The sequence below is a fragment of the Scyliorhinus canicula genome, chromosome 12 (genome assembly GCF_902713615.1).
Source record: "Scyliorhinus canicula chromosome 12, sScyCan1.1, whole genome shotgun sequence".
Lineage (NCBI taxonomy): Eukaryota > Metazoa > Chordata > Chondrichthyes > Carcharhiniformes > Scyliorhinidae > Scyliorhinus > Scyliorhinus canicula.
In genome coordinates, this window is record NC_052157.1 from 63,697,539 (window position 1) to 63,715,453 (window position 17,915).

At 52.5% G+C, this 17,915-nt stretch overlaps 1 protein-coding gene across 3 annotated transcripts in view; it reads left to right on the forward strand.

Annotated features, from left to right (window-relative positions):
- Window positions 1–17,915, forward strand: part of cadm4 (cell adhesion molecule 4) — a 547,921-nt gene that overhangs the window by 421,241 nt on the left and 108,765 nt on the right. For 2 of the 3 annotated variants that reach the window (XM_038812888.1, XM_038812886.1), the window contains exon 7: window positions 7,285–7,457. In XM_038812888.1, coding sequence (XP_038668816.1) covers window positions 7,285–7,457 — 173 coding nt within the window. Of the gene's footprint in view, window positions 1–7,284; window positions 7,458–11,947; window positions 12,315–17,915 lie in introns of those variants that run through there. The other variant, XM_038812887.1, reaches the window with a different exon arrangement.

Here is a 17,915-nt window from a genome sequence, read left to right on the forward strand (position 1 = left end):
TCTGACCCACAGACCACAATCAGTAAGAATAAACAACAACACCTCCTCCGCAATAGTCCTCAATACCGGGATCCCACAAGGCTGTGTTAGCCCCCTACTATACACCCTGTGCACACACGACTGCATGGCAAAATTTAGTTCCAATTCCATCTACAAATTTGCTGACGATACGACCATAGTGGGCTCGATCTCGAATAACGATGAGTCAGAATACAGGAGGGAGATAGAGAACCTAGTGGAGTGGTGCAGTGACAACAATCTATCCCTCAGTGCCAGCAAAACTAAAGAGCTGGTCATTGACTTCAGGGAGCAAAGTATTGTACATACCCCTGTCAGCATCAATGGGGCCGAGGTGGAGATGGTTAGCAGTTTCAAATTCCTAGGGGTGCACATCTCCAAACATCTGTCCTGGTCCACCCACGTCGACGCTACCACCAAGAAAGCACAACAGCGCCGATACTTCCTCAGGAAACTAAGGAAACTCGGCATGTCCACATTAACTCTTACCAACTTTTACAGATGCACAATTGAAAGCATCCTATCGGGCTGCATCACAGCCTGGTATGGCAACTGCTCAGGCCAAGACTGAAAAAACCTTAAGAGAGTCGTGAACACAGCCCAGTCCAAAGTCTGAGAATACACACGACCAGACTCAAAAACAGCTTCTTTCTCACTCTTACCAGACTCCTAAACGACCCTCTTATGGACTGACCTGATTAACACTACACCCCTGTATGCTTCACCCGATGCCGTTGTCATCTAGTTACATTATGTACCTTGTGTTGCCCTATTATGTATTTTCTTTTTTCTTTTCTTTTCATGTACTTACTGATCTGTTGAGCTGCTCGCAGAAAAATACTTTTCACTGTAACTTGGTACACGTGACAATAAACAATATCCAATCCAATCCAACCTGATGCCCTCTCAGATGCCCCGATCAGACCTGCCTCCAGCACACTGCCAGCCAGTGCATTCCGCATCACAATCCGCTGGTTGTTTGAAAAAGCTTTTTCTCACATCACATGGTGTACCTGCCCGGAGCAGGGATTGCGACAAGCTTTAGGCTCTGAATAGGGCAGGACTTGATCTTGAGCCACATAAGGAAATATGAGGGACAGGCCAGCAAAAGCTTGGTCAAAGAGATTGGTTTTTAAATAGCGTCATAAAGGAGGAGAGAGTCTGGGTCACTGTCCGCGTGGAGTTTGCACATTCTCCCCGTGTTTCGCCCCCACAATCCAAAAATGTGTCCCAGGTTCGATTCCGACTTGGGTCACTGTCTGTGCAGAGTCTGCACATCCTCCCCGTGTGTGCGTGGGTTTCGCCCCCACAACCCAAAAATGTGCAAGTTAGGTGGATTGGCCATGCTAAATTGCCCCTTAATTGGAAAAAATGGATTGGGTACTTTAAATTAAAAAAATAAAATAAAATAAAAGTAAAGCAGGAGCAAGAGAGAAGCAGAGAAGTTTAAGGAGGGGATTCCAGAGCCAATGGTGGAGCAATGGGAATCAGGGAATGCTCAGGGACCGGAACTGGAGGAGCGTAGAGCTCTCCGAGAGTGGTCGAGGTCTGGAGGAGGTTACAGAGATAAGGAGGGTTGTCGGGTCTGGAGGAGGTTACAGAGATAGGAAGGGTTGCAGGGGCTGGAGGAGGTTACAGAGATACGGAGGGATAGGGGCTGGAGGAGATTCCCGCGATAGGAAGGGTTAGAGGGGCTGGAGGAGGTTACAGAGATCGGAAGGGTTAGAGGGGCTGGAGGAGGTTACAGAGATAGAGAGGGTTGAAGGGGCTGGAGGAAGTTACAGACATAGGGAGGGGTGTAGGGGACTGGAGGAGGTTACAGAGATAGGGAGGGGTGTGGGGACAAGAGAAGGTTACAGAGATAGGGAGGGGTGTGGGGACAGGAGAAGGTTACAGAGATCGGGAGGGTTAGGGGCTGGAGGAGGTTAAAGAGGTAGGGAGGGTTGGAGGGGCTGGAGGAAGTTACAGAGAGAGAGAGGGTTGTAGGGCTGGAGGAGGTTACAGAGATAGCTAGGGTTGTCGGGCAGGAGGATGTTACAGAGATAGGGAGTGTAGTAGAGCTGGAGGAGGTTACAGAGATAGGGAGGGTTGTCAGGGCTGGAGGAGGTTACAGAGATAGGGAGTGTAGTAGGGCTGGAGGAGGTTACAGAGATAGGGAGTGTAGTAGGGCTGGAGGAGGTCACAGAGATAGGAAGGGTTGTAGGGGCTGGAGGAGGTTACAGAGATAGGGAAGGTTGTAGGGACTGGAGTAGGTGACAGAGATAGGGAGGGTTGTAGGGCTGGAGGAGGTTACAGAGATAGGGAGTGTAGTAGGGGCTGGAGGAGGTTACAGAGATAAGGAAGGTTGTAGGGACTAGAGTAGATGACAGAGATAGGGAGGGTTGTAGGGCTGGAGGAGGTTACAGAGATAGGGAGTGTAGTAGGGCTGGAGGAGGTTACAGAGATAGGGAGGGGAGGTTGACGAAGCCGTGGAGAGATTTGAATGTGAGAATGAGAAGAATGAAAACGGAAAGCTGCCTATGTCATTGCCCTCTGCGAACTTGCTGTGAATCATACAGAATCTGCAGCTTTATCATGCCCTGCCATCTATTAATCTTCATGCAATTATTTCTAGCTGGATGTTATCTTTCATGTAATCGCTGCCAGCAATTCATCACCTCTGTAAAATCTTTGTTTAATCCATTATATTTGAAAGTAATCATGTTATCTATTAACTTCAATAGAACCTTTGTTGTGTAACAGACAAGGCTCCTTTAAGTAAATTGTAGAGTGAATGACATCTATTTCACCATACATATTTCCAGTATTTTTTTTTTAAAGGTATTTTATTGAAGCATTTAAAATTTTCACAATTCAACACATTAACATTTCTTAAAACCGTTGCGTGGGCCAACACATGTATATATATAAAAAACAAAACCACAATGTCCCCAACTGCCCGAGCCCTATTTCCTAGCTACCCACATACTGAGTTCCCTGTTCTTATTTAACACTGCCATGGCTCTTATCACCGCCCCCCCCCCCCCCCCCCACCCCCCCCCCCCCCCCCGCCCCCCCCACCCCCCCCCCATCCGCCCCTACCCTTACTGCTGACGTTCAATTTTCTTTGAAGAAGTTGATGAACCCCTGCCATCTCTGGGCGACTTCTGAGTTGATCCTCTCATGGCAAACTTGATTTTTTTTCCAGGCTGCCATATCGCTGACCCACACACCTGACTTTGGGGCTCCGAGTCCCTCCATCCCAGCAAAACCATCACAGCGCCACCAGGGAGGAGAAGGCAAGGACATCGGCATCCCTCCCCCCTTGGCCCCCGGATCATCCGCTACCCCAAATATTGCCAGTTCTGGACTCAGAGGTATCCTCCCTTCCAGGACTTCTGACATAAGGTCTGCAAACCCCTGCCAGAATCCCCTCAACTTCGGACATGCCCAAAACATATGCACATGATTAGCCGGACTACCCCCACACCGCCCACATCTATCCTCCACCTCCTCAAAGAACCTGCTCATCCGGGCTACCTGTGGACCACTTTGAACTGGATCAGGCTAAGCCTAGCACAGGGCGAAGATGAATTAACTCTCTTCAAGGCTTTTTCCCACTTTTCCATTTCCAGCTCTCTTCCCAGCTCCTCTTCCCACTTCTGCTCCACCTCCCCTCCCACTCCATCAATTCCTTGTATACCTGCAAAGTCCTCCAACTCCAGATTTTGACATCACCTTATCCTGTAGTTCCCACAGGGGGTGGTGAGGGAAGCTTAGAACCGGCTTCCGGACAAAGTCCTGGACCTGAAGATATCCCATTTCCACCCCATAACTCAAACTCCTCCTCTAGTGACCTCAAGGTCTGAAAGCCCTCATGGATAAATAAGTCCCCAAATCTCTCGATCCCTGCCTGCTGCCATCTCCTGAAGCCCCCATCCAGCCTCCCTGGGGCAAACCGGTGATTGTCACAGATTGGTGACCACACTGACGCCCCCTCTAATCCCATGTGCTGTCTCCATTGCCCCCGCACCCTTAGGGCTGCCACTACCATAGGGCTTGTAGAGTACCGAGCCGGTGAAAATGGCAGGGGTGCCATTAGTAAAGCCTCCAAACTAGTGCCCTTACAGGATGCCGCTTCCACTCGCCCCCAGACCGACCCCTCCCCCACTACCCACTTCCTGACCATCGATATGTTGGCCGCCCAGTAATAATTAATAAAGCTATGGGCAGCACGGTAGCACAAATGGATGGCACTGTGGCTTCACAGTGCCAGGATCCCAGGTTCGATTCCCTGCTGGGTCACTGTCTGTGCGGAGTCTGCAGGTTCTCCCCGTGTGTGCGTGGGTTTCCTCCGGGTGCTCCGGTTTCCTCCCACAGTCCAAAGATGTGCGGGTTAGGTGGATTGGCCATGCTAAATTGCCCGTAGTGTCCTAAAAAAAGTAAGGTTAAGGGGTGGGGGGTTGTTGGGTTACGGGTATAGGGTGGATACGTGGGTTTGAGTAGGGTGATCATGGCTCGGCACAACATTGAGGCCCGAAGGGCCTGTTCTGTGCTGTACTGTTCTATGTTCTATGTTCTATGTAACCTCTTTCAGTCCTTACACCCCTCCCTATCTCTGTAATCTCCTCCAGTCCCCTACACCCCTCCCCCCCCCCCCCCCCCCCCCCCCCCAGCTCTGTAACCTCCTCCAGTCCCTTACACCCGTCCCTATCTCTGTAACCTCCTCCAGTCCCCTGCACCCATCCCTATCTCTGGAACTCCCTTTAGTCCCCTACACCCATCCCTATCTCTGTAACTTCCTTCAGTCCCCTGCACCCCTCCCTATCCCTGTCACCTCCTCCAGCCCCTACAACCCTCCCTATCTCTGGAACCTCCTCCAACCGCACAACCCTTCCTATTGTTATTATCTCTGTAACCTCCTCCAATCCTCTACACCACTCTCTATGTCTGTAACCTGCTCCAGTCCTCTACACCCCTCCCTACCTCTGTAACCTCCTCCAATCCTCAACACCCCTCCCTATCTCTGTAACCTCCTCCAATCCTCGACACCCCTCCCTATCTCTGTAACCTCCTCCAGCCTCAACATCCCTGCCTATCTCTGTAACCCCTTCCAGCCCCTACAACCATCCATATTTCTGTAAACTCCTCCAGCCCCTACAACCCTCTTTGTAACCTCCTCCAACCCATACATCCATCCTCCCTTCTCACGTTGAAGTAGTCTATGTCCAAATGCAGCAAGACCTGGACAATATCCAGGCTCAGGCTGACAAGTGGCAAGTAACCTCTGTGCCACACAAGTACCAGTCAATGACCATCTCCTACAATGGAGAATCTGACCATCGCCCCATGACATACAATGGCATTAATGTTGTTGAATTTCTGGCTGTCAACATCCTGCTGTGGATCTGGATGTCTCCGCTCCTGTTCCTCAACGGGAAATCGCTCTGAATGGCTTCCTGGAGCAACAGGACAAAGCTGCATTCATCTTGAGCCCCTTTGACCACCTCGGGATGTCCCATAGTGTTTCACAGCCAAATGAAGGGGGCTGGGGGTTTTTGTACCGCCAATTTGGGCACAGCCAGATCCCAAAAATAGCAATGGCCCGGATCATCATCTAGTTTTAGTGATGCCAGTTGTGGTTTCTTTTAAACGTCCCAGTAATCTTACCCCAGGGTCGCACGCTGCAGTGTCACGGGGATTTCTCTTCAGTTCCTCGGGGACTCCCGGTCAATCCTGTAGGGCTGGCAACCCAAACACAGTGGCAGGGTAAATATTGGTCCCAGGAAAGTGGGGTAAACCTCCAGCTCAGCCCCTAGACCTGCCCCCTCGTCTTCTATACCCTGACCGCAGGGTCTGTCACATGGATAGATTTCTGACTGAGCCCGGGAGCTTGTGTTGCTCAATTAATAATGTTGGTGAACCACAAGCCTTCCCTTATATCGATCAAATGACCACACAAGCAGTTAGTTAGTCCAAAAGATGGTTTATTTACATACACAAGAGTTACCTGGACATGCAAACACAATATCTACTATGAGTTAAACTACACATATCAGCTACGATAACCTATACTTAACTTCAGGGTGACCGGCACTGTGCAAATGGATAAGGCCTTTATCAGGATTTCACTTGGCTGGTTCGAAGAAAGTGGCTCTGTGTCTGCTGGGCTCATCCGTCAGGTAGCGATCGTTGGTCTTGAACTTGGCTGGCTGTTCCTGCTACAGTTGGGTTGGCACAGGCTAGATCCAAAAGAGACAGAACACATGGCTGTGATCTCTTTCATCCCTCTAGGATTTTGCGCTCTTTGGGGCGGTCCTTAACCTTGGACCCAATAGTTCGACAGAGCTCTGATCACTGCCTTCGATTTCGGCCAATAAAGGGGCGGGTGCCTTGGTAGCTGGGCAGGTCCTTAGCGGTTATTAACCTTGGCGGTTGTGCTTTCTGAGTAAGGGGAGTGGCGCCGATCAGTCTGTGGCTATACCGGTTGCTTGATTGGAGTTCTATTGTCCTGGGAAAATGTGCCATTAAAATGCAAACGAGCGGGGGTTTCAATCAGGTCTGGTTACTTGTGTTTCAGATACACATAGGTTCTGTATCTGTCTGAGTCCTGGGTTGGCCATAATTCCCATGGTCCTTTGCAGGTGGCCATCTTAGATGGCTACACTTGGCGACAAGGTGAGCGAAGGTTCTGCGCATCTGGTTTCTGCAGAAGAAGATGATTCACGTGAGAGCATCGTGTTTGAAAGATTGTTAATGCTTTAAACCTTCGTAAAATTAGGCCTCAGCTGCCATATTGTGTCCTATTCCGGGCGCCACACACTTTAGGCAGGATGTGTCGAGGTCTCAAGGAGCTTGCGTAGGAGATTTACCGGAATGTTCTGGGGGAATGAGGGACTTCAATGAATGTTGGAGTGACTGGAAGAAGCTGGGATTGTTCTTCTCTGAGCAGAGAAAGTTAAGGAGGAGATAGATAAATGAGGAGAAGGTGTTTCCCGTGGCAGGAAGCTCGGCGACCAGAGGAACACAGATTGAAGAGAATCAGTAAGGTGTGGCCGGGGTCGATGAGGAGAATTTTTGTTATCTGTGAGTTGTTGTGATCTGGAAGGTGCTGCCTGAAAGGGCGGTGGAAGCAGACTCAACAGGAACTTTCAAAAGGGGGAAACTGGATAAATATTGGATGGGGAGAATTTTACAGGAATACGAAGGAGAGTCAAGAGGGGTAGGGTGGGAACTGGGACACGCAGCTATTTAGCGACTGATTTTCCCTGTTATTGTCTTGCCCAGGCCGGATGGTGTCGTGTGGAGCCGGCTAAATGACACGCTGCCGGGCCGCGCTGAGCGACGTGGGAACCTGCTGACCATCGCCGCCTTGAGCACAGTCGATAACGGCACATACGTCTGCGAGGCCGAGAACGAGCTCGGCAGATCTGCCGACGAGTACGTCTTGGTGGTGTACGGTGAGTGTGGTGGAGAGGCCCAGAGCCTTGGGGTAGATGGGATCGGGGAGCTGCCGGGGGGGGGGAGGGCAAGGTAGAGGATGGGTTTGTGGGATGCAGGAGGTTTCTGTGAGGGATAGGGGAGGGTTTGGGGGGGTTATGACCGGATGAGAAAGGGAGGGGCTTAGGGTTTAGAGAATTGAGGGGGAGGCGTTTGGGGATCGATGGGGAGGGGCGTGGGGCTGAAGGGGAAGGGGTTTGTGGTTAGGGGCTGGATGGGGAGGGTTTGGCGGGTTAGGGGATGGAGGGGGAGGGGTTTGGGGGTTAGGGGTTGCATGGGGAGGGGTTGGGCTTTGCGGCTGAATGGTTATGGAAGGGGTTTGGGGTGAGGTGCTGGACGGGGAGGGGTTAGGGGCTGGATGGGGTGTTGCTTGGGAGTTAGAGGCTGGTTGGGGAGGGGTTTGGGTTTTTTTGGGTTGGATTTGGGGGTCAGGGGCTGGATGAGGAGGGGATTTGGGGGTCAGGGGCTGGATGGGGGGGTTTGGGGTTAGGGGCTGGATGGGGAGGAGATTTGGGGTCAAGGGCTGGATGGGGAGGGGATTTGGGGTCAGGGGCTGGATGGGGAGGGGATTTGGGGTCAGGGGCTGGATGGGGAGGGAATTTGGGGGTTAGGGGCTGAGTGGGTAGGGGAGGGGTTTGGGGTTAGGAGCTGAATGGGGAGGGGTTTGGGGTCAGGGGCTGGATGGGGAGGGAATTTGGGGTTAGGGGCTGGATGGGGAGGGGTTTGGGGGTTAGGGGCTGAGTGGGTAGGGGAGGGGTTTGGGGTTAGGAGCTGAATGGGGAGGGGTTTGGGGTCAGGGGCTGGATGGGGAGGGAATTTGGGGTTAGGGACTGGATGGGGAGGGGATTTGGGGGTCAGGGGCTGGATGGGGAGGGGTTTGGGGTTAGGGGCTGGATGGGGAGGGGTTTGGGGGTTAGGGGCTGAGTGGGTAGGGGAGGGATTTGGGGGTGAGATGTTGGAGGGGGAGGGGTTTGGGGTTATGGGTTGGATGGGGAGGGGTTTGGGGTTAGGAGCTGAATGGGGAGGGGTTTGGGGTTTTGGGGATGGATGGGGAGGGGTTTGGGTTTTAGGGGCTGGATGGGGAGGGGTTTGGGGGTTAGGGGCTGGATGGGGAGGGGTTTGGGGGGTATGGGATGGATGGGGAGGGGTTTGGGGTTTTAGGGGCTGGATGGAGAGGGATTTTGGGGGTAGGGGATGGATGGGAAGGGTTTGGGGTTTTAGGGGCTGGATGGAGAGGGGTTTGGGGTTAGGGGCTGGATGGGGAGGGGATTTGGGGTTACGGGCTAGATGGGGAGGGGTTTGGGGGGTAGGGGATGGATGGGGAGGGGTTTGGGGGTTAGGGGCTGGGTGGAGAGGGATTTGGGTGGTAGGGGATGGATGGGGAGGGTTTTGGGTTTTCGGGGCTGGATGGAGAGGGATTTGGGGTTAGGGGCTGGATGGGGAGGGATTTGGGGCTGAGTGGGTAGGGGAGGGATTTGGGGGTGAGGTGTTGGGAGGGGGAGGGGTTTGGGAGTTGGGGCTGGATGCGGAGGGGTTTGGGGGTTAGGGGATGGATGGAGAGGGATTTGGCGGTTAGGGGATGGATGGAGAGGGGTTTGGGAGTTGGGGCTGGATGCGGAGGGGTTTGAGGGTTAGGGGATGGATGGAGAGGGATTTGGCGGTTAGGGGATGGATGGAGAGGGGTTTGGGAGTTGGGGCTGGATGGGGAGGGGTTTGGGGGTTAGGGGATGGATGGAGAGGGATTTGGGGGTGAAGTATTGGAGGGATTTGGGGGGTAGGGGATGGATGGGGAGGGTTTGGGATTTTAGGGGCTGGATGGAGAGGGATTTGGGGTTAGGGGCTGGATGGGGAGGGGATTTGGGGTTACGGGCTAGATGGGGAGGGGTTTGGGGGGTAGGGGATGGATGGGGAGGGGTTTGGGGGTTAGGGGCTGGGTGGAGAGGGATTTGTGGGGTAGGGGATGGATGGGGAGGGTTTTGGGTTTTAGGGGCTGGATGGAGAGGGATTTGGGGATAGGGGCTGGATGGGGAGGGGATTTGGGGTTACGGGCTGGATGGGGAGGGATTTGGGGCTGAGTGGGTAGGGGAGGGATTTGGGGGTGAGGTGTTGGGAGGGGGAGGGGTTTGGGAGTTGGGGCTGGATGCGGAGGGGTTTGGGAGTTGGGGCTGGATGGGGAGGGGTTTGGCAGTTAGGGGATGGATGGAGAGGGGTTTGGGAGTTGGGGCTGGATGTGGAGGGGGTTGGGGGTTGGGGGATGGATGGGGAGGGATTTGGGGGTGAAGTTTTGGAGGGGGAGGGGTTTGGGAGTTGGGGCTGGATGGAGAGGGCTTTGGACGGTATGGGGGATTTGGGAGGTGTTTGGGGGTTTCAGCAGTGAGGAGCTGTTGGAGGTGGTTGAACCTTCCCGGGTCGTATATGGAGATCGAGAGAGGCAGAGACAGAGAGAGACACACAGAGACAGAGACAGAGAGAGAGAGACACACACACACAGACAGAGAGGGACACTTAGATCGAGAGAGACAATGGGAGACAAACACACGGACAAAGCAAGAGAGAGACGGAAAGAGAGAGACACACATAGAGACAGACAGATAGAGACAGAGAGATACACACAGAGACAGAGGGAGACACAGAGACAGAGAGAGGGAGACATACACAGAGACAGCGAGAGACGCAGAGACAGGGCAACATGGAGATAGACAAATGGAGACTCAGACAGAGACAGTGAGAGACACATGGACAAAGAGAGGGTGAGAGAGAGAGAGGCAAAGAGAGAGATGAGAGGAGGGAAAGATTGTATTCAGAAAGGGGAACTTTGTGAACAGAACAGGGTGGGATAAGCGTAGGGGGAGTTCAGTGAGAAACTGGGGTAGAATGATGATGAAGCATTCCCCCAATGGGAAACTCTCCCAGGCCAGGAAAATCCCCGGGATTGAGGGAAGTCTCCAGTATCCTATGTGTATGAGATGGCAGCACCGTTCTGCCAGTGTGGATGGGGATGGTGTGAGGTAGGGTCAATCAGATGGTGTGTCACAGAGGAACCCGGTTAACCCCTTAAGGGCATTGAGGGAGTGACATGTTTCTGAAATGTGCACTGACCAACATAGTTTCATCAGTGATCGATTGAAGGCCAGATTATCAACAGCACTTTGTATGACAGCAGTAAGTTAATGGTACATAATGACTGCTTGCCCCTCGAGGCACACAGTGGGAGGTTTAACGATCAGTAATGTTAAAACATGAGTTTGCTGATGGGACAATTTAATCAACATTACAGAGCCGGATGTTATTGAAGTGAAGTACTAATGCTGTTCTCCTGGTCATTGGCTGCAAGTAGGCAATCAGGCTATTAGAATATTGGCCTTGACCTCAAAGGGATTTGGATCACAAGAGGTCTTTAGTTATATAAACTCTGCGCAAACCCCCTCCTCCCCTAGGATCTGGGGTAACTGGGTTTGGTCTGGGCCCCTCACAGCACAGATTCATCAGAACTTTACTCTGTATCTAACCCTGTGCTGTACCTGGCCTGGGAGTGTTTGATGGGGACAGTGTGGAGGGAGCTTTACTCTATATCTAACCCCGTGCTGTACCTGTCCTGGGAGTGTTTGATGGGGACAGTGTAGAGGGAGCTTCACTCTGTATCTAATCCTCTGCTGTACCTGGCCTGGGAATGTTGGATGGCAACAGTGCAGAGGGAGCTTTACTCTGTATCTAACCCATGCTGTCCCTGTCCTGGGAGTGTTTGATGGGGACAGTGTAGAGGGAGCTTTACACTGTATCTAAACCTCTGCTGTACCTGGCCTGGGAGTGTTTGATGGGGACAGTGTAGAGGGAGCTTTACTCTGTATCTAACCCCGTGCTCTACCTGGCCTGGGAGTGTTTGATGGGGACAGTGCAGAGGGAGATTTACTTTATGTCTAACCCTGTGCTGCACCTGTCATAGAATCATAGAATTTTACAGTGCAGGAGGCCATTCGACCCATCAAGTCTGCACCGGCTCTTGGAAAGAGCACCCAAGCCCAAGCCTCCACCCTAACCCTGTAACCCAGTATCCCCACCTAACCTTTTGGACACTCAGGTCAATTTGTCATGGCCAATCCACCTGTCCTGCACATCCTTGGACTGTGGGAGGAAACCGGAGCACCTGGAGGAAACCCACGCACACACGGGGAGAACGTGCAGACTCCGCACAGACAGTGCCCCAAGCCAGGAATCGAACCTGGGACTCTGGCACTGTGAATCAACTGTGCTAACCACTGTGCTACCGTGCCGTCCTGGGAGTGTTTGATGGGGACAGTGTAGAGGGAGCTTTACTCTGTATCTAACCCCGTGCCGTACCTGTCCTGGGAGTGTTTGATTGCGACAATGTAGAGAAAGCTTTACTCTGTATTTAAACTCGTGCTGCACCTGTCTTGGAGTGTTTCTGTATAATTTTTTTTTTCTGATCCAGAAATTCCCATCGCTACTCCCCTTCCTCCCAGTACACCTCTCCCAGGTATCGTATACATTCATTCAATGTGCAGGATTTTTGTAGTTCTGAGCATTAACTCTAGGTGCTTGTTAGACAATATGAATCTGCAACTTCCTTTAACTTTCTCGAGCTCAAAATCACAATGTAAGAATCAAGCTATAGTTCAAATCAACTTTTTTTTCCAAAATCATTGATTGCGACCTAACTCCTTCCTAAAAGTGTGATTCACCAATTCAAAGATGGAGCATGTAATTGCTTATGCTGGCCTCTGGGTGACACTGTTTCTGGAGTACATTCAAAGATTGCTTGATGCTTTAGCTTAGTATTTCACTCTGCAATATATCTAACTTCACCTGTTACTCACCTACTTCATCGGTATTGTTAAGCAGGATGTGCTCCGAGGATGAGCGAAGGGTCACTGACAAGGTGAAAGTCAGCCTTGCTGATCGTACTGCCATGTCAGAGAATTGTGGGTTCATATCCCACCACAGAATCGTGACCCCTAAAATCAAGACCAGTTCTCCCAACGCCTGTGCAAAGGCAGCGCTGCACTGTCGAAGGGTCAGTACTGAGAGAGCGCTACATGTCAGTGGGTCAGTACTGAGGGACCGCAAAATGTCAGCGGGTCAGTACTGAGGGAGTGCTGCACTGCCAGAGGGTCAGTACTGAGGGAGTGCTGTACTGTCAGAGGGTCAGTACTGAGGGAGTGCTACACTGTCAGAGGGTCAGTACTGAGGGAGTACTGCACTGTCAGAGGGTTAGTACTGAGGGAGTGCCGCACTGTCAGAGGGTCAGTACTGAGGGAGTGCTGCACTGTCAGAGGGTCAGTACTGAGGGAGTGCTGTACTGTCAGAGGGTCAGTACTGAGGGAGTGCCGCACTGTCAGAGGGTCAGTACTGAGGGAGTACTGCACTGTCAGAGGGTTAGTACTGATGAAGTGCTGCACTGTTGGAGGGTCAGTACTGAGGGAGTGCTGCACTGTCAGAGGGTCAGTACTGAGGGAGCGCTACATGTCAGAGGGTCAATACTGAGGGAGTGCTGCACTGTCAGAGGGTCAGTACTGAGGGAGTGCTACATGTCAGAGGGTCAGTACTGAGGGAGTGCTGCACTGACAGAGGGTCAGTACTGAGGGAGTGCTGCACTGTCAGAGGGTCAGTACTGAGGAAGTGTTGCACTGTTGGAGGGTCAGTACTGAGGGAGTGCTGCACTGTCAGAGGCTCAGTACTGAGGGAGTGCTGCACTGTCAGAGGGTCAGTACTGAGGCAGCGCTGCACTGTCAAAGGGTCAGTACTGAGAGAGCGCTTCATGTCAGGGGATCAGTATTGAGGGAGTGCTGCACTGTCAGAGGGTCAGTAATGAGGGAGTGCTACATGGCAGAGGGTCAATACTGAGGGAGCGCTGCACTGTCAGAGGGTCAGTACTGAGGGAGTGCTGCACTGTCAGAGGGTCAGTACTGAGGGAGTGCTGCACTGTCAGGGGGTCAGTACTGAGGAAGTGCTGCACTGTCAGAGGGTCAGTACTGAGGGAGTGCTGCACTGTCAGAGGGTCAGTACTGAGGGAGTGCTGCACTGTCAGAGGGTCAGTACTGAGGGAGTGCTGCACTGTTGGAATGTGAGTACTGAGGGACTCTTGCTGTGCACAAATTGGCAGCTGACCTCACTTGAGCACAAATCCCTCATTGACTGGGAAACACTTGGAACATCCTGAGGGAGGAATGGGGAATGGCGAAATGTAAAATCTAGGAAGGAAACATTCCTGGTTAATTAGTGAAGAACACAACCTCGGAGGGCAGCATGGTGGCGCAGTGTATTAGCCCTGCTGCCTCATGGCGTCGAGGTCCCAGGCTCGATCCCGGCTCTGGGTCACTGTGTGGAATTTGCACATTCTCTCCGTGTTTGCGTGGGTCTCCCCCACAAGCCAAAGATGTGCAGAGTGGGTGGATTGGCCACGTTAAATTGCCATTTAATTGGAAAAAATGAATTGGGTACTCTAAATTTATTTTAGAAAAAAAAGAACACAACCTCGTTATTGTTTGGGAAATAATTAACCAAGGGGTTGAGTTTGTGATTGGTGTTTGGATACAAGGTCCAGTGTAAGGCACAGGATAGTGTCCAGTGAGGGTAACTGGGTGAAATGTTTGGTGCCAGGATCTGGATATTGTGTCCAGGCCGTGTTCACAGCATCCGGACTCAGGCACTGGATGTCGTTCCCAATGCTCTACACTGGGATACAATGTAAACTGCCAGACACTGGATTCAACTTTGAGCACGGTCACACAGTGGTTAGCACTATGGCTTCACAGCACCGGGGGCCTAGGTTCGATTCCCAGCTTGGGTCACTGTCTGTGCAGAGTCTGCAAGTTCCCCCTGTGTCTCCCCATGTCTGCGTGGGTTTCCTCCGGATGCTCCGGTTTCCTCCCACAGTCGTAAGATGCACAGGTTAGGTGGATTGGCTATGCTAAATTGTCCTTAGTGTCCAAAAAAGGTAAGGTGGGGTTATGGGGAAAGGGTGGAGGTGTGGGTATAGGGTAGAGGTGTGGGCTTAGGTGGGGTGCTCTTTCCAAGATCCGGTGCAGACTCGATGGGCCAAACGGCCTCCTTTTGCACTGTAAATTCTGTGATTCTGTCTGATGCTGGAGTATCGAAACAAGACACTGCCAATAATACACAGAACTGGACACAAGGAAGCAGTCTCTGGAGTAATGAAACTGTCATTCACTGGCAGATGCAACTTATTGCTGTGCGATTCTTTTTTCCAATTAAGGGGCAATTTAGCTTGGCCAATCCACCTACCCGACACACCTTTTTGGGTTGTGGGGATGAGACCCATGCAGGCAAGGGGAGAACGTGCAAATTCCACATGGACAGTGACCCGAGTCCTCGGCATTGTGAGGCAGCAGTGCTAAACACCTGGCACTTTACCCAGTTCCTCAGACCGACACTGTCTCCATTGCCTGCTGCTTGATGCTGTCCCACTGCCCGACAACGGACAAGACATCCAGTGCCTGACACCTGATACTGTAGAGAGTGCCTTAATCAGAGACTGTACACAATGTCTGACACCGGACATTGTCTATAGTGCCTTACACCTGTCACTGTATCCCGTACCTTACACTGAACACTGTATCCCGTGCCTTACACCTGTCACTGTATCCCGTGCCTTACACCTGTCACTGTATCCCGTGCCTTACACCTGTCACTGTATCCCGTGCCTTACACCTGTCACTGTATCCAGTGCCTTACACCTGTCACTGTATCCAGTGCCTTACACCTGTCACTGTATCCCGTGCCTGACACTGGACACTGTATCCCGTCCTGTCACTGGACACTGTATCCCGTGCCTTACACCTGTCACTGTATCCCGTGCCTTACACTGGACACTGTATCCCGGGCCTTACACTGGACACTGTATCCCGTGCCTGTCACTGGATACTGTATCCCGTGCCTCCAACCTGTCACTGTATCCCGTGCCTTACACCTGTCACTGTATCCCGTGCCTTATACCTGTCACTGTATCCAGTGCCTTACACCTGTCACTGTATCCAGTGCCTTACACCTGTCACTGTATCCCGTGCCTGTCACTGGACACTGTATCCCGTGCCTTACACCTGTCACTGTATCCCGTGCCTGTCACTGGACACTGTATCCCGTGCCTGTCACTGGACACTGTATCCCATGCCTTACACTGGACACTGTATCCCGTGCCTGTCACTGGACACTGTATCCCGTGCCTGACACTGGACACTGTATCCCGTGCCTGTCACTGGACACTGTATCCTGTGCGTGACACTGGACACTGTATCCCGTGCCTTACACTGGACACTGTATCCCGTGCCTGTCACTGGACACTGTATCCCGTGCCTGTCACTGGACACTGTATCCCGTGCCTTACACTGGACACTGTATCCCGTGCCTGTCACTGGACACTGTATCCCGTGCCTGTCACTGGACACTGTATCCCGTGCCTGTCACTGGACACTGTATCCCGTGCCTGTCACTGGACACTGTATCCCATGCCTTACACTGGACACTGTATCCCGTGCCTGACACTGGACACTGTATCCCATGCCTTACACTGGACACTGTATCCCGTGCCTGTCACTGGACACTGTATCCCGTGCCTGTCACTGGACACTGTATCCCGTGCCTGACACTGGACACTGTATCCCGTGCCTGTCACTGGACACTGTATCCCGTGCCTGACACTGGACACTGTATATAGTGCCTTACATCAGACATTATATTCGGTGCCCGACACCGTACACTATACCCGGTGCCTGTCACTGGACACTGTATATAGTGCTGAACACAGGCCACTATTGCCGTGATTCTCCGATCGCGGGACAGGGTGTCCGCGCCATCGTGAACACCGTCGTGTGGCCTCGAGATCCATGGCCTCGAGGTACACCGACGGCGCGAAACGGGCGCGGGCACTCGCGATTCTGGCCCCCACAGGGGGCCAGCACGACGTTGTGGATGTGGACGGGTTTGGGTGCCACGCTTGTGGGACATCCTGTTTGTGGTGACGATGCTAACTTGGAACGGGACCTGTGGGTCATCGCAGGCACAGTCGGACGCAAGGTCTGGAGTAGGTTCATTGATGGCAGGCTGGATAGCCCTGACGTCTCTGTGGGTTGGGTGGACCAATAAAAAACAGCAGGCAGGGAGGACCTGCACAGAGTAGCGTAGTGGCTGCGTTTGCCACACTGCAGGCAGCGTCGGGACTTTGCGGGACATTGGCGCTTTAAGTGGGCGGAGCCGCAGTTGGCGCATGCTGGAGTGTCGGGACGTTCGTCGCGCCACCGTGCATGCGCCGGGTGATCCAGGGAGGCGCACATCTGCGCGAAGCGGTCCATGACGTCAGCGCGGGACTCTGCAAAAAGCACGCGAAATGGCCGCCATCATTCAGATCCAGAACCTGAAAAGATTTAATCATTTGGACCCGTTCTGCCTCGTAAGGGGCTTGCCGCACCGTTTCAGCAGCCTGGATGCAGTAGCGCGTGGAGGCATATTCATGAAGTACACAGATCTCAATGGCCGTGGAGAGAGTGAGCTGCTTCACTTTTAGTAGCTGCTGGCGCAGGGGCTCAGATTGAACACCAAAAACAATCTGGTCACGGAGCATGGAGTCAGCGGTGGACCCGTAGTTGCAGGACTGCGCAAGGACGCGGAGGTGGGTAATGAAGGACTGGAAAGGCTCGTCCATACCCTGAATTCGCTGCTGAAACATGTATCTCTCGAAGCTCTCGTAAACCTCGACCTCGCAGTGGCTGTCGAACTTTAGAATGACAGTCTTGAACTTCGATTTGTCCTCCCCTCAGCGAAGATGAGCGAGTTGAAGATGTGCAGAGCGTGGTCCCTGGCTGTAAAGAGGAAGAGAGCAATCTTCCATGTGCCCGAGACAGCTTCCAGGTCTCTGGCTTCGAGGTGCAGCTGGAAGTGCTGTTTAAAAAGTTTCCAGTTTGAGCCCAGATACCCGGCAATGCGGAGAGGCGGCGGCGGGCGAACGGAGTCCATTCTGTAGGATGGCGTGAGACTGGTGGAAGGCAGATCACTGAAAGGTAGGTCTCGGAAGTGCTAGCATCCCTCAATTTCTGGTACCATGAAGTGTTGGCTAGTGTAGACTTGAGAGATGAACAGACACTACCAACACTGAGGAAGGTTCAACTCAATTTTATTAACTACTTCTAACTGACTAACACACGATGACTGTGGGTCTAAATGGTGCTAACTTAAACTAGAGACCTAAGCCTTGTCCGAACCAGTTGATTCTCTTAGCACGTGGTGTGAGTCTGTGCTGGGCTGGATGAGTTCTTGTTCCACTGAGAGGCAGCACCCAGAATGAGCGGGAACCGTGGTGCCCTCTGCCGTTAAAGTGTGTGTATTCTAACTGGTGATTGGCTGCAGTTTTTGTGCTTGTTGACTGGTCCCTGTGTGTGTCCATCAGT